Consider the following 12511-nt stretch of genomic DNA (forward strand, 5'->3'; position numbering starts at 1 on the left):
GCAAGATGGCAAGAATTATGTGCCATTTGAGAAAGGGAATGGGGTATCAACTTTGTAAAATGTTTAAATATGAAGGTACCAAAAATATGGCTCCTAAATTAGCTGCTGGCAAAAAGACGGAGAAGGAGGGGAGATAAGATAGTTACAAAGGGAGATGAACAGCTAAGTAGACAGACAAAGCTCTAACTTCATTTTGAAAACAAAGAGTTTACAGAGCTTCAAGTTGCAAAGAGGCCTGGGTGCTTGATAAATGTGTTGCAAAGGGCTAGGAAACTAATGGAATGTTTTTGTCTAATGCCAGGGAAAATTGAAGGTAATGTATCCTTTGGTGGGAATATCTAGGACTAGAGGCCACTATTTTAGGACCTGACACCACTGATCACCAACTTAGGACAGTGACAAGGTAAAAATTTCTGGGCGTCATGAATCTTTGGAACCATCTTCTTTAAAGGCTAGTGGAAGAAGATATCTTAAAGATTTTTATCAGTTAAATCTGCCTTGATCTTAATAAATGGTAGTACAGCCTGGAGAGGCTGAGAGGCCTATTCATGCTCCCAGTCCCTAAGTTTACACGTCTGTAACTTTGCAAAATGTAGATTAGAAAATAATCTTTCTATATGTGCTTGATGAAGAGATTGGGAGACTGTGAAGTGAATGAGACAAGTTACCAGAGAGATGAAGTGCGGTTCAGAGTCCATGGAGTCAAGCAAGATCCAACCTGTGGAAGGAATACCCCCACGCTATAGCTTCACCAATACCATGACGTAAGGTCAGCCAGTGTCAGTTCAACTTGTAATGTCCCCCTGAGCACAGCACTAAATCTTAGGTAGTTCAGTCGAAACCAACATGGCATTGATGTACAATAAGTCCACACTTGGTGCCAGCTAGAGATGTCACCTTATCGTGATGAACCCACAGAATCAAAGGTGAAGAGATGTGGGTTTCACCACATAGGGAGAGAAAGAAGTAGATTAGAAGGGATGGAGGCACATCATGACAGGGCCATGACAGTTACTCTGACAAATCTCTCCAGAGAAAGATGTCACAGCAACTGTATCTGCAAGTAAAATGGAAGAGATGGAAACACATCATGACAGGGCCAGGGAGGTCACTCTAACACAAACACATCACTCCAGCTGCACAACTTTCAGATGAATATGTTGTTGCTTTTCACAGAACCAGGACGCTGGAAGGCAAATACCATATAGACCTAGATGAAACAAGGCAGCAGTAGTGCACTCTATTCCAGTGACTCTTAAGGAGAGACTAAGTCTGACAAACTTCCCCATGTATGTTGAAAAGTGAAGCAGCAAGCTGAGAACTGCTTGGATGCAATAGATTTTGCTCGACTGAATAAAATAAAAATGAGGAATGTACAGCAAATCCTTCAGTCTGCCAGAAGCAAAGAATGGGTTCAGGCCCATGGAACTTGATGAGGCCATGACAGAAAGTTGAGACACTTAATGGCGTGATCTTGGAAGATATAACTAAAGCCATTCATGTTAAATGTTCTCTTTTGTGAATCAATTGATCTCTCACTCAGAACCACAGCAAAGTCAAAGCTCTGATACTTTAATAATAAGCCCCTGACACTATAGGCCAATATCGCAGGGAAAGATTGGGGCAACCATCTTGGAGGAGGATCAGCTGACAACATACACTAGCAAAACACTGACAGACCTGGAGACATTTAACATGAAAGTAAATTCTGGGATTTTTTTGGCTGTAGAAACGTCATCAATACTTATCTAGGACAACTGCACATCTGACGAGTTTATCACTTAATTTTATTCTGAACACTTCACTGTTGAACTTGACCCTATTTCTTTAACCCTTTATTTCAATAAAGATTTAAAATATTAGATTCTACTTCTAAATCCAATAAGCTTTGAAAGGTTCTCATTAATGCATCAGAAATTTGCTCACCTTTTATATTAGTATTCTCAAATAGACAACACTTGAGTCTGAAGATTTATTCACTTTCAATTCCATTGTTTCAGCCGTTACTAATTCTTTCTTGCACATAAGTACCTTTAATAGTCTCCCATATTTCCAATAATGTTTAAACTTGACCAGATATCTAATACTGTGTTTCCTCCCTAACTTCATCATGAATGCAGAATATCCATACTTACAATTTAATAAAATTAAATTTTAATACTTGCATGATCTTGTTACCTTTATAAATGATCCAAGATTACCCACAGTACATAAAGCTTTTCAATTACTCACAAGATTTATTGTCCTTCGGCACTTAAATCAATCCTAACCACTCATGAATCAAGGCTGCATCATAATGAATTTCATTTTTGCCTTTTGGGGATCATGCAGCTGATAACTGACCACAATTAAATATCCTTGCAGATGTTCCTGTTTAGTGGAGTACATCATAATAGGTGTTCCTGAGTCAGGGTTAATTCTGCTATTGTCTCCGGTTATGGAGACATGACAGCATGCATTATTTAAATATAGATTTAAAAAAATTTTAAATGAGATGCTTTTGGGAAAATATGGTGATCTAGTATATTGTGCTAAATTCAGAAAATGAACATTTAAAACTAAAGCTGATAAAAGAACTGATATAGAGGCCTTTATTTCAATAAAGATTTAAAATCTGATATAGAGGAAAAACTGATATAGAGGTTCCATTTTCTTATTATATAGGCTTGTTCCCAATCCAGGTCCAAGTTAATAGTTTAAGATGTTTTAAGTCACCAATCATTAGAAATTAATCAATAATTTTAAGTATTATTCTCTTTTCCATTGTAAAGTTGCCAATTATAGTAAATGTCACACCACTTATTACTTTTCATTAATGTGACTGCAGACCAAGTCAGGGTTTGAATATTACCTACCAAACTGCAGACAAACACTATTCAGTACATGTTCAGCAAAACGAACTGCTATACTTGATAAAACTTCTAAAAATAACATCCTACCTTGGCGGTTTCTAATTGCTCGCTCTTTGGCACTTCTGTTGGCTCATTTTCTTCACTGCTGCCATCATCCATATCACTATCATCATCTTCCTGGGTGGAATCAATTTTTTGTTGTATTTCAGGAACTTCACCAGGTTTTATTTCCATATAATGTTCATTCTCCACAGAACTGACATTTTTTTTCTCTTCCATTGCTTCTTCATTGGGAAAAACTTCACTGTCCCCATTACATGAAGGGCTATCAATCCCACTGTCTCGATTTGGTATTTTAACATTCCCATTTTGTTCCAACATCGATTGTCCCATCTCAGCTACAGCTCTTGCCTCCTGAGTCCTTATACCGGCACAATCATCATTTTCAACACCACCTTCGGCCAATTCTTTCATTGCAGTCACTTCCTCATTAGAACATTCCACCACTTTCATGCCGACTTCAGTTCCATTGGAATCAATTTCTTCTACTGTAATGTCAGCTGTGCTTGCTGGCTCCAATTCACTGTCAGATGCTGCACATTCAGAGGAGTCCTGAGTCGGTTCCATTTTAAGGGACAATATCAGCTGGTTCCTTTTATTGATTTCTGGACTCAGTTGCCTATAGTGACATATTAACATTTCACATGAATGTAAATAATTTGAACTAGTTTGACTGAAGTTAATACAGAGGCAAAATGGTGAGGCACAAGGAACCTAAATGAAGATAAACTGTATGCAAACAGAATGCTGATATTATACTTAAAAGAGCATGCTCTATAAACACTTCCTGGTCTGGTGAGTATTTTAATCTAATTTAGTAGAATTTCTGTTTTTATGTTTGCAATAGATGCATCAATATTCATGGCCAACAGAAAGTAAGCTGTGAACAGAATAAAAATGTGTTTTGCCAATCAAGTTATTGTCTATTTACCTGGATAATATTTTTTAAGGGATTACTGGATCTCATCTGGAGTATGGATTGAAAAGTAGAAATTTTCAATGGTAGTTATTTCATATATGAAAACAGGCTGGATTCGAGCATGTAGTTAAAATGTGAACATGTAAATTGTTTCATTCTGAAATAATGGACTGGATTGCAAACAGTAAATGCACTACTTAGTAGTAGGTAGACATTGCTGATACATTAAATGTTGAGAATTTTCTCCATTTATGTCAATGGAATCTATTGTTGTAAGCAGAATGTAGTGCACAGCAATGCATATACATACTGTATGTGGTATATTTATATACTGAAAGAATAATACAAGAGACAAACACAAAAACAATTATAAGTGCATCCCACATGAGAAAATAAAAATACTACTGGAGACCCAACAAAATCTTAATCCTGAACAAATTCTATCTGTTCAGAATTATAAAATAGTATGAGCTTTTGTGGCAGTGGTTCCAGAAGATTTGAAAATTGTTGAAATATATTTCAGCTAAAATGTGTTTCAATTTCAAGAAATGAGAATACTTATCTTAATTAAAGACTATTTTTTCCCATTTACACAGCAGAGGTTAATCAGTATAAAGAATTCAATTTTCTGTAATTACTGCAGAAAATTATAAAAAATAAATTATAAGATCTTTCATGATTATGGCAACACATTCGCAAGCACTGCTAAACTAAATTTAAAATAATCCTTTAGACGGATAAGTTAAATTGATTTACAAACATAGATAAGTTACTTATCAAGAGAACTTAAACAATACAGGTGGTAATGAACTGTAGTTCCATCCTTTGTGAGCTCACCCACAAAAACAAAGCAATTGGAAAAAAAAGTTACCTATAGGCACATTCAAAAAGCATTCTTAATATTCGGAAGACTAAGACTTAGAAAACAAACAGGCAACAAAATGGTTTACCTAACACTTTCAAATTTCTCAATAAGCGAGGAGACACAGGGCAGAGTTGATGTTTCCTTACTCTCGGTATTTGTTTGGGGGTTCTTGCTTAGCTTTGGATCGGCAGGTAGAGGCCTTGATGGAGCTGGAGGAATTCGCTGGAAGGTTTCTTCTTGACGCAAGTTTTGAAGGTGGATAGGCTTAGGAGGTACTAGTACAAAAACACATACAATCACGTTAATATCAAAGATGCCCATTACTATTCAGCTAGAGTCCTCTTGTTGAAAGGAGACCTACAAAAAGCTTCATTTGACTTACCGTAAGTTTCTGCTTTATGTTGCAAGGTTCAACATTTTCCAAGAGCAACCTATAGGTTTCTAAATGCATTGCTGGTGAAACAACTTTCAATTGTACTCCATTTTAATCTTTCAAATTGAGACATTTTGTAGTACATCTAACATCAGAAAGCTGGATGTACTTCCTTGTTGCAAGAACAGGAAGCACAGAAAACGATAAAAAAATGTGGTTTTGTAACCGTAAGCAATGGCATGATAGTGCCTAAGGCAACAAAGGGAATTAGTCAAGAAGCTTATTTCATTTTAATAGTTATACTCATGGCTGTGGAAGAAAATTTGGGGTTTGAATATGCACTTATAAATAGTAACTTAGCAGTTGTAAGATTGTCATTCTGTCTTTATTGTAAATCTACACGTCTGCTCGACACACGTCTTCTGTGGGCATGTTGAGCTGCTCCACAGCTTCCTTCCTCTTTCTGGTTCTGAAGCATTTTCTCATAAAAATACCAATTTTAAAAGGTATAACAATTACATGCTGTAAAGTGCCCGTCAATCTTAAATTTGAAAAAATTGCAATGCAAAGACATGCTCGAATTATTTTGTTATTTCAAGTTGCTCGTGTATTCTGTAAATTAGTCAGTCTCAATAGTTTTGCACCAACAGTAAATTGTAGCAAGCATAACTGATCTGAAGTGATAAAACGGGGCTATGCAACAATTAAAAAGCACAGCACTTTTAGAGGGTACTACACTGTTTATGAAACTATAGAATTTTGAATGTATTATAAGCAACATCAGGCGGCATTATTGAAAGAGAATGTATTATTTATTGTTTGGTGACCCCACTGCACAAATGATAAATTTCAACTCAAAATTTTCTCCTTTCAATCAAAAACATCGATTGTATTCAAAATTAACATCAAAGACCTCAGCAGTTGAAGGAAGTAGTTCATCACTATTTGCTCAAATATAGTTAGGGATGAGTTATTAATGTTCATCCGCCAGTGACACCCACATCTCTAAAGCAATGTGTCAACAAACTGACATACAGACTTGAGGGAGGGTGAGGAGAGAAAATAAGACAATGTTTGAAAAAATACGTCAAACCAGTGGATAATAACTACTCGGTATCTAAAGTTAAATAGAAAGACTTTGTGAATGACATGGTTATACTGGATACATCAAGATTTTTCAAGCTTCTCTGCCAATTCATGCTTATAAAAACACCATCAATAGTTAAAATAGGCAGAACAGTCTCAATTCCTTATGCAAACACGCAGAAATCTGTAGATGCTGGAAATTCGAGCAATACACACAAAATGCTGGTGGAACACAGCAGGCCAAGCAGCATCTATAGGAAGAAGCACTGTTGGCGTTTCGGGCCAAGACCCTTCGTCAGGACAAAGGGTCTCGGCCCGAAATATCGACAGTGCTTCTTCCTATAGATGCTGCCTGGCCTGCTCAATTCCTTATGTATATTCCAAGTATCATAAGCAAATTATTAATTTTGTAGAAGACCACCTTTGAATTGCATAGTACCATAGCATTTCTGCTTAATACAATATGGTCCAAAACTGGATCCACATGATGTAAATTTTTTTTGAAATATCTAACTTAGGCTTGTATAATAGTTTCCCTACAATACAAACCTTTGTTTTCTTGTAAAACCAGTATTACAAAAAATGCTATTAAACTTCTCCAGAGTTTAGGAGACTTATTTTAACTCAGTCGCTAAAGTTGATGACTGGCAATCCTTTAAGATAGTGATAGGTGTCTAGTTTGGACTCTATACCTGGCCAAGCTCTAAAGAGCCGTGCAGACCAACTGAATGGATATTTATGGACGTAATCAACTTCTCGCTTCTGGGATCTGAGGATCCCACCTGATTCAAAAAGGCAACTATTGTACCAGTGCACAAGAAGAGGGGAGTGATCTGCCTCAATGACTACCATCTGCAAGTGCTTACATTAACTATAAGGAAGTGCAAAGTGGTTATGAGGAAATCAATTCCTGCCATAAGAACCACCTGTATCCTCTTCTATTTGCTTATCACCGCAATAGGTCAACAGCAGGTGTAATGCCTCTGGCACTTTGCTCTGGACCATCCTGAAAACAAGAACACATTCATCATAACAACACTCACAAAACGTTGGTGGAACACAGCAGGCCAGGCAGCATCTATAGGGAGAAGTGCTGTCGACGTTTCGGGCCGCAGTATTCAATACAATCATCCCGCCCAAAATCATCATCATGCTTCAGGGCCTCTGTACCTCTCTTTGCAACTGGATACTCAACTTTCTGTTCAGCAGACATCAGTCAGTGAGGATTGCTTACAACATCTCCTCCTTGTTGACCTTTAACACCTCAAGGATGTGTGCTTAGCCCCCTGTTCTACTCCCTGACCACACGGCTGTGTGGCTAAGCACAGCTCCAACGCCACCTTCAAATTTGCTGATAGCAGAACAGTTTGTCAGACTAATCACAGGTGGCAATGAGTCAGCGTACATGTAAAAGATATGACACCTAATTGAGTGTTGCCATAACAACCACTCGTCACTCAACGTCAGTATGACTAAAGAGCTGATTGTTGACTTCAGGAAGGGGAAGGATGGTGAACATACACCAGTTTATATTGGTGGATATACAATGGAAAGAGCCAACAACTTTAAATTCCTGGGCGTGAATGTATTGGTGGGCAGCAGTCAGCTTGAGAAGTTGTTCTTTGCTGATGTAGCGTGTGGTTTGAAAACCGCTTGGGCGCTTCTTGGCTCTTTCGCAGTGGGCTGTTGTTGACGCAGCACAAGATTTAAAAAGAGCTTCGTGCTTCTGGGTAGTTTGTTTGACAGACTGCAAACAGTGCAGGGCGAACAGAAAGGAAGGAGGTGCAAGCAAAGCAGCCATTGCTGGAGTAGCCACTGTGTGAGTGGGGCAGTGTTAGGATGGTTCAGCTTTGGCTCAACAGTCTTAGGCTTGGGCAAGCATAGGCAGAGGTTCTGAGTAATCCATAACTGGTATATTGAGAATGTGGTATGTTCTTCATGCAAGATGTGGGAATACTGGGAGAACTTCAGTAGTTACCTCCCTGATAACTACATCTGCGCGAAGTGCATCAAGCTGCAACTCCTTAGAGAGTGGTGTTAAGGAACTGAAGCCACACCTCAATGACTTCGACTCGTACAATAAAATGAGGAGGTGATAGATAGGAATGACAGGAGGTAGTCACCCCTAAATTGCGAGAGGCAGAGAGGCAGGCATTTGACTGACTGTCGGGAGAAGGAAAGGGAATAGTCAGCCAGTGCAGAGTACACCTATGACTATTCTCCTTAATAATGTATACAGTTGTGGGGGGGGGGGGGGAAAGAAAACCTACCAGCAAGAAAACACAACAACCAGATCTCTGATACTGAGTCTGGCCCTCTGGCTCAGAAGCGAAGTGGGAAGAGGAGGGTAGTGATAGGGAATTCCATAATTAGAGAAGCGGAAAGCATCTGTGGATGTGAAAGAGCCATCTAGATGGTATGTTCCCTCCCAGGTGCCACAGTTAGGGATGTCTTGGACCGGGTCAACAGCATGCTAAAGGGGGAAGATGAACAGTCGGAAATTGTAGTACATATTGGTACCAACGACATAGGTAACAAATGGGAGAAGGTGGTCCTGAAGAAGAGAATATAGAGAGTTAGGTAGAAAACTGAAAAGCAGGATCTCCAGGGTATTAATCTCTGGATTCCTGCTGTGCCACACTCCAGTGAGGTTAAGAAATGGATGACTTGGCAGATGAATGTGCGGGGGCAGTGTTTCAGATTTCAGGATATTTGGGGTCTCTTCTGGGGAAGGTATGACCTGTAAAAAAAGGACAGGTTACACCTGTACCCAAGGGGGACAAATACCTTAGGACAGTTTGCCAAAGCTGTTGAGGAGGGTTTAAACTAATTTGACAGGGGAATGGGAACCAGAATGATAGGGCTGAGGATGGGGCAGTTGGTAGTCAAGTAGATGCAGACTGTGAGGAAGGACAGAGCAAATGACAGGGCAAAATTGCAAGATGAGTTAAACCGTAACAAGGGGCCAAAATCAAAAAGGATGATGAATACAGGACTAAAAATGTTATATTTGAATGCGCGCAGTATACAGAATAAGGTAGATGATCTTGAGGTGCAGTCAGAGATTGCAAGTACGATGTTGTGGGCTTCTCTGAGTCATAGCTGAAAGAAGTTGTGAGCTTAAGGAAACACAATGTACCAAACTGAAAGGTAGGTAGATAGAGGGGATGGGGTGACTCACCCAGGACAGGTCATACATTATGTTGACATCCAGGAATTTAAAGCTGCGAACTCTCTCCACCACTAATTCCTCAGTGTAGACTAGAACATGCTTATGATTCTGCCCCTTCCTGAAGTCAACAATCAGCTCTTTAGTTTTACTGACATTGAGTAAGAGGTTGGTTGTGGCATCACTCAACCAGGTAATCTATCTTACTGTGGTAACCTGACTCACGACTACCTGTGATTTGTCTAAGAACAATCGTGTTATCAGCAAATCTAAAGGTGGCATTGGAGCTGTGCTTAACCACACAGTCATGTGTATATGGTGGGGCAGGAGAGCAGGGACCAAGCACACAGCTTGGTGGTCAGCGAGGAGGAGATGTTGTTAGCAATGTTCACTCAGTGCGATCTGCTGGCAAGGAGGTTGAGCAGCCAGTTGCAAAGGAAGGTACAGAGGCCCGGATCTTAAAGCTTGTTGACAGGTTTGGATAGGATCACTGTGCTGAATGCTGAGCTGTAGTCAATAAACAGCAGCCTCACTTATGAGTTCCTGTTGTCTAGATGGTCCAGAGCAGAGTGAAGAACCAGAGAAATCACACTTGCTGTTGACCTTGACCGGACAGTAACCATTGACACAGATTACCATGCTCACATAGGTGCAACTGATGGTGGGGAGGGATGCGCTTGTGACGCACTGGGCAGAGCTCACTGCTCTTGGAAACTTTTTTTTATGTTCTTGTGTTTCTGAATTGCTGTGCCAGACTATAATCCAAAGAGTTAAATACTCCTAACGGTACTTCTATAGGAGTTTATTACAGTGTTTGATGACATGCCAAACCTCCTCAGCCTTCCAGGAGAGTAAAGATGCTGGTGATTGAATCTACTAGCTGGGCCCAGGACAGGCCATCTGACCTAAGACCATAAGACACAGGAATAGAATTAAGCCACTCAGCCTATCGAGTCTGCTCCAACATTCCATCATGTCTGATTTATTATCCCTCTCAATCTCGCCCTAAATAATCATTAAACTATCAGTCACTGCTTTAAATATATTCAATGACTGGGCCTCCCAAGCCATTTGTGGCAATGAATTTCACAGATCCACAGATTCTGGATAAAGAAAACTCCTCCTCACCTCTGTTCTAAATGAACGACCTTCAATTCTGAGGCAATGCCCTCTGGTCCTAAACTCCCCCACTATAGGAAACATCCTCTCCACATCCACTCTATCTAGGCCTTTCAATATTTGACACCCCCATCTCCCCTCATTTTTCTAGATCTAGTGAATCCAGAGCCATCAAATGAATTTATATGTTAACTTTTGCAGTCCTGGATCATTCTCGCAAACCTCCTCTGGACCCTCCCCAATGCAGCACATTTTTTCTTGGATAAGGAGCGCAAGACTGCTCACAACTTTCCAAGTGCTGTCTTACCAATACCTTATAACGTCTCAGCATTACATCCTTGTTTTTGTATTCCAGACCTCTCAAAATAAAAGCTAACAATGCATTTGCCTTCCTTACCACTGACTCAACCTGCAGGATAACCATTAGGGAATTTTGCATGAAGACTCCCAAGTCCCTCAGTACCTCTGATGTTTTGTAGATGTTACAAATAAGTTGGATATCCCACAGAGACAGCACCTTAAACAGAAATGCACTAGATCTGTCTTCTGCGTCAGAAATGATTTAAGATAGTTCCCTATCACGTTTTATTAAACTGCAGCAATATTGCTTAAAAGTAAGTATCAAGATTACAATGTATGAATAAAGACGATAAGGCCTTCCTCGTTGTTCTACTGGGTCATTAGTTCCTATGCATTGAACTACAAGTTCACTTAATTACTTAGGATTAAGAACTATATAAGCAAAGATTGAACCTATCAAAAAAGTCTGATCTGTAACAAAACATGAAAATTTCCAACCTTCATCCTTAAGCAATTCTGAATTCCATCTTTTAAAATTTTATTCCTAATATGAAATAAGCTACATAATTTTATCTTATTTTGGAACAGATGTTGTGTGCAATTCTATCCACCAAATGTTTTTTAATTATTTGCATAATCTTCTGATAGCCGATTAACAGATGTCTTTTTTTAAGTCTTCAATTTGTTGTAATAAGTAAGCTAATACTAAAATAAAAACTTTTTTCCCCATTGAGACTTGCCTTGAGGCTTTTGGGCTGTGACTTTCCCAACTGATGATGAGCCGTTGGTTAACTTTCTTCCTGTTTGCTGAGTGCATGGTACAGAGCTGAGATTCTGAAGGTGATCAGAACTGGAATTAGGATTACTTCGGACTTGCAGCTGAGTCCCAGAGGAGCCTGCAACAAATAAATTATACTTTAAAATACAACATTTCCACAAAGAATAAGTAAAACACACGTAGCATGATCATTTGGCACATTGTTTATCTCCCAAGTCCTTTTGGAAAGCATAATTCATTTAATCCTGATCGCCTCTTTTCCAATATGTTGAAAATGCTTTAACACCTAGTATTTATTCACTTTGTTTTGTTAAAGTTATGATTGAATTTATTACCAGGTAAGACATTCAGAGGAGGAAAAAGCACAACATAAATATGTTGGGCTGGGCCCAGCATATTGATGCAATTACAAAGAAGGCATATCAGTGGTTATATTTCATTAGGATTTGAGATTTAGTATGTCAACAATTTTCTACAGATTACTGCACAGGATCAGGAAAGGCTGCAGAGGGTTGCCAACTCCATCATGGGCACCAGCTGCAAAGCAACAAGGGCACTTTTAAAAGGCAATGCCTCAAAAAGACCCCAATCACCCAGGATGTGCTCTCGTCTTATTACCACCATCAGGGAGAAAGTACACACTCAACGTGTTATAACAGCTTCTTCACTTTCACCATCAGATGTCTGAACGGACAATGAACTGACCCATGAACATGATTTTCTATTTTTGCACTACTTATTTAATTTAATATGTATACTAGTTTATATACCTTCTATATATTGCACTTTACTGCTGCTGCAAAACAACAGTTTTCATGACATTTGTAAGTGATATTAAACCTGCTTCTGAAATAAATACATTTGGTTCTTCAGCCACTTCTCCAGCTATCAACATTTTTAGTACCATGGATTTTTTCTCCTTACCTATTCTTCACGAAGCATACCTTATATATCATCCCTTAGACTTTGTTTTAAAGAGAACCATCTAGC

General features: G+C 39.0%; 1 protein-coding gene across 2 annotated transcripts in view; it reads right to left on the reverse strand.

The window, feature by feature from the left end:
* Nucleotides 1-12511, reverse strand: part of fgd (faciogenital dysplasia) — a 270607-nt gene that overhangs the window by 121383 nt on the left and 136713 nt on the right. Inside the window, exons 2-4 of one of the 2 annotated variants that reach the window (XM_059944130.1) lie at nucleotides 11484-11639; nucleotides 4782-4971; nucleotides 2940-3531 (exon numbers count right to left, since the gene is read on the reverse strand). In XM_059944130.1, coding sequence (XP_059800113.1) covers nucleotides 2940-3531; nucleotides 4782-4971; nucleotides 11484-11639 — 938 coding nt within the window. Of the gene's footprint in view, nucleotides 1-2939; nucleotides 3532-4781; nucleotides 4972-5078; nucleotides 5218-11483; nucleotides 11640-12511 lie in introns of those variants that run through there. The other variant, XM_059944131.1, reaches the window with a different exon arrangement.

The sequence above is a fragment of the Hypanus sabinus genome, chromosome 19, assembly GCF_030144855.1.
Source record: "Hypanus sabinus isolate sHypSab1 chromosome 19, sHypSab1.hap1, whole genome shotgun sequence".
Lineage (NCBI taxonomy): Eukaryota > Metazoa > Chordata > Chondrichthyes > Myliobatiformes > Dasyatidae > Hypanus > Hypanus sabinus.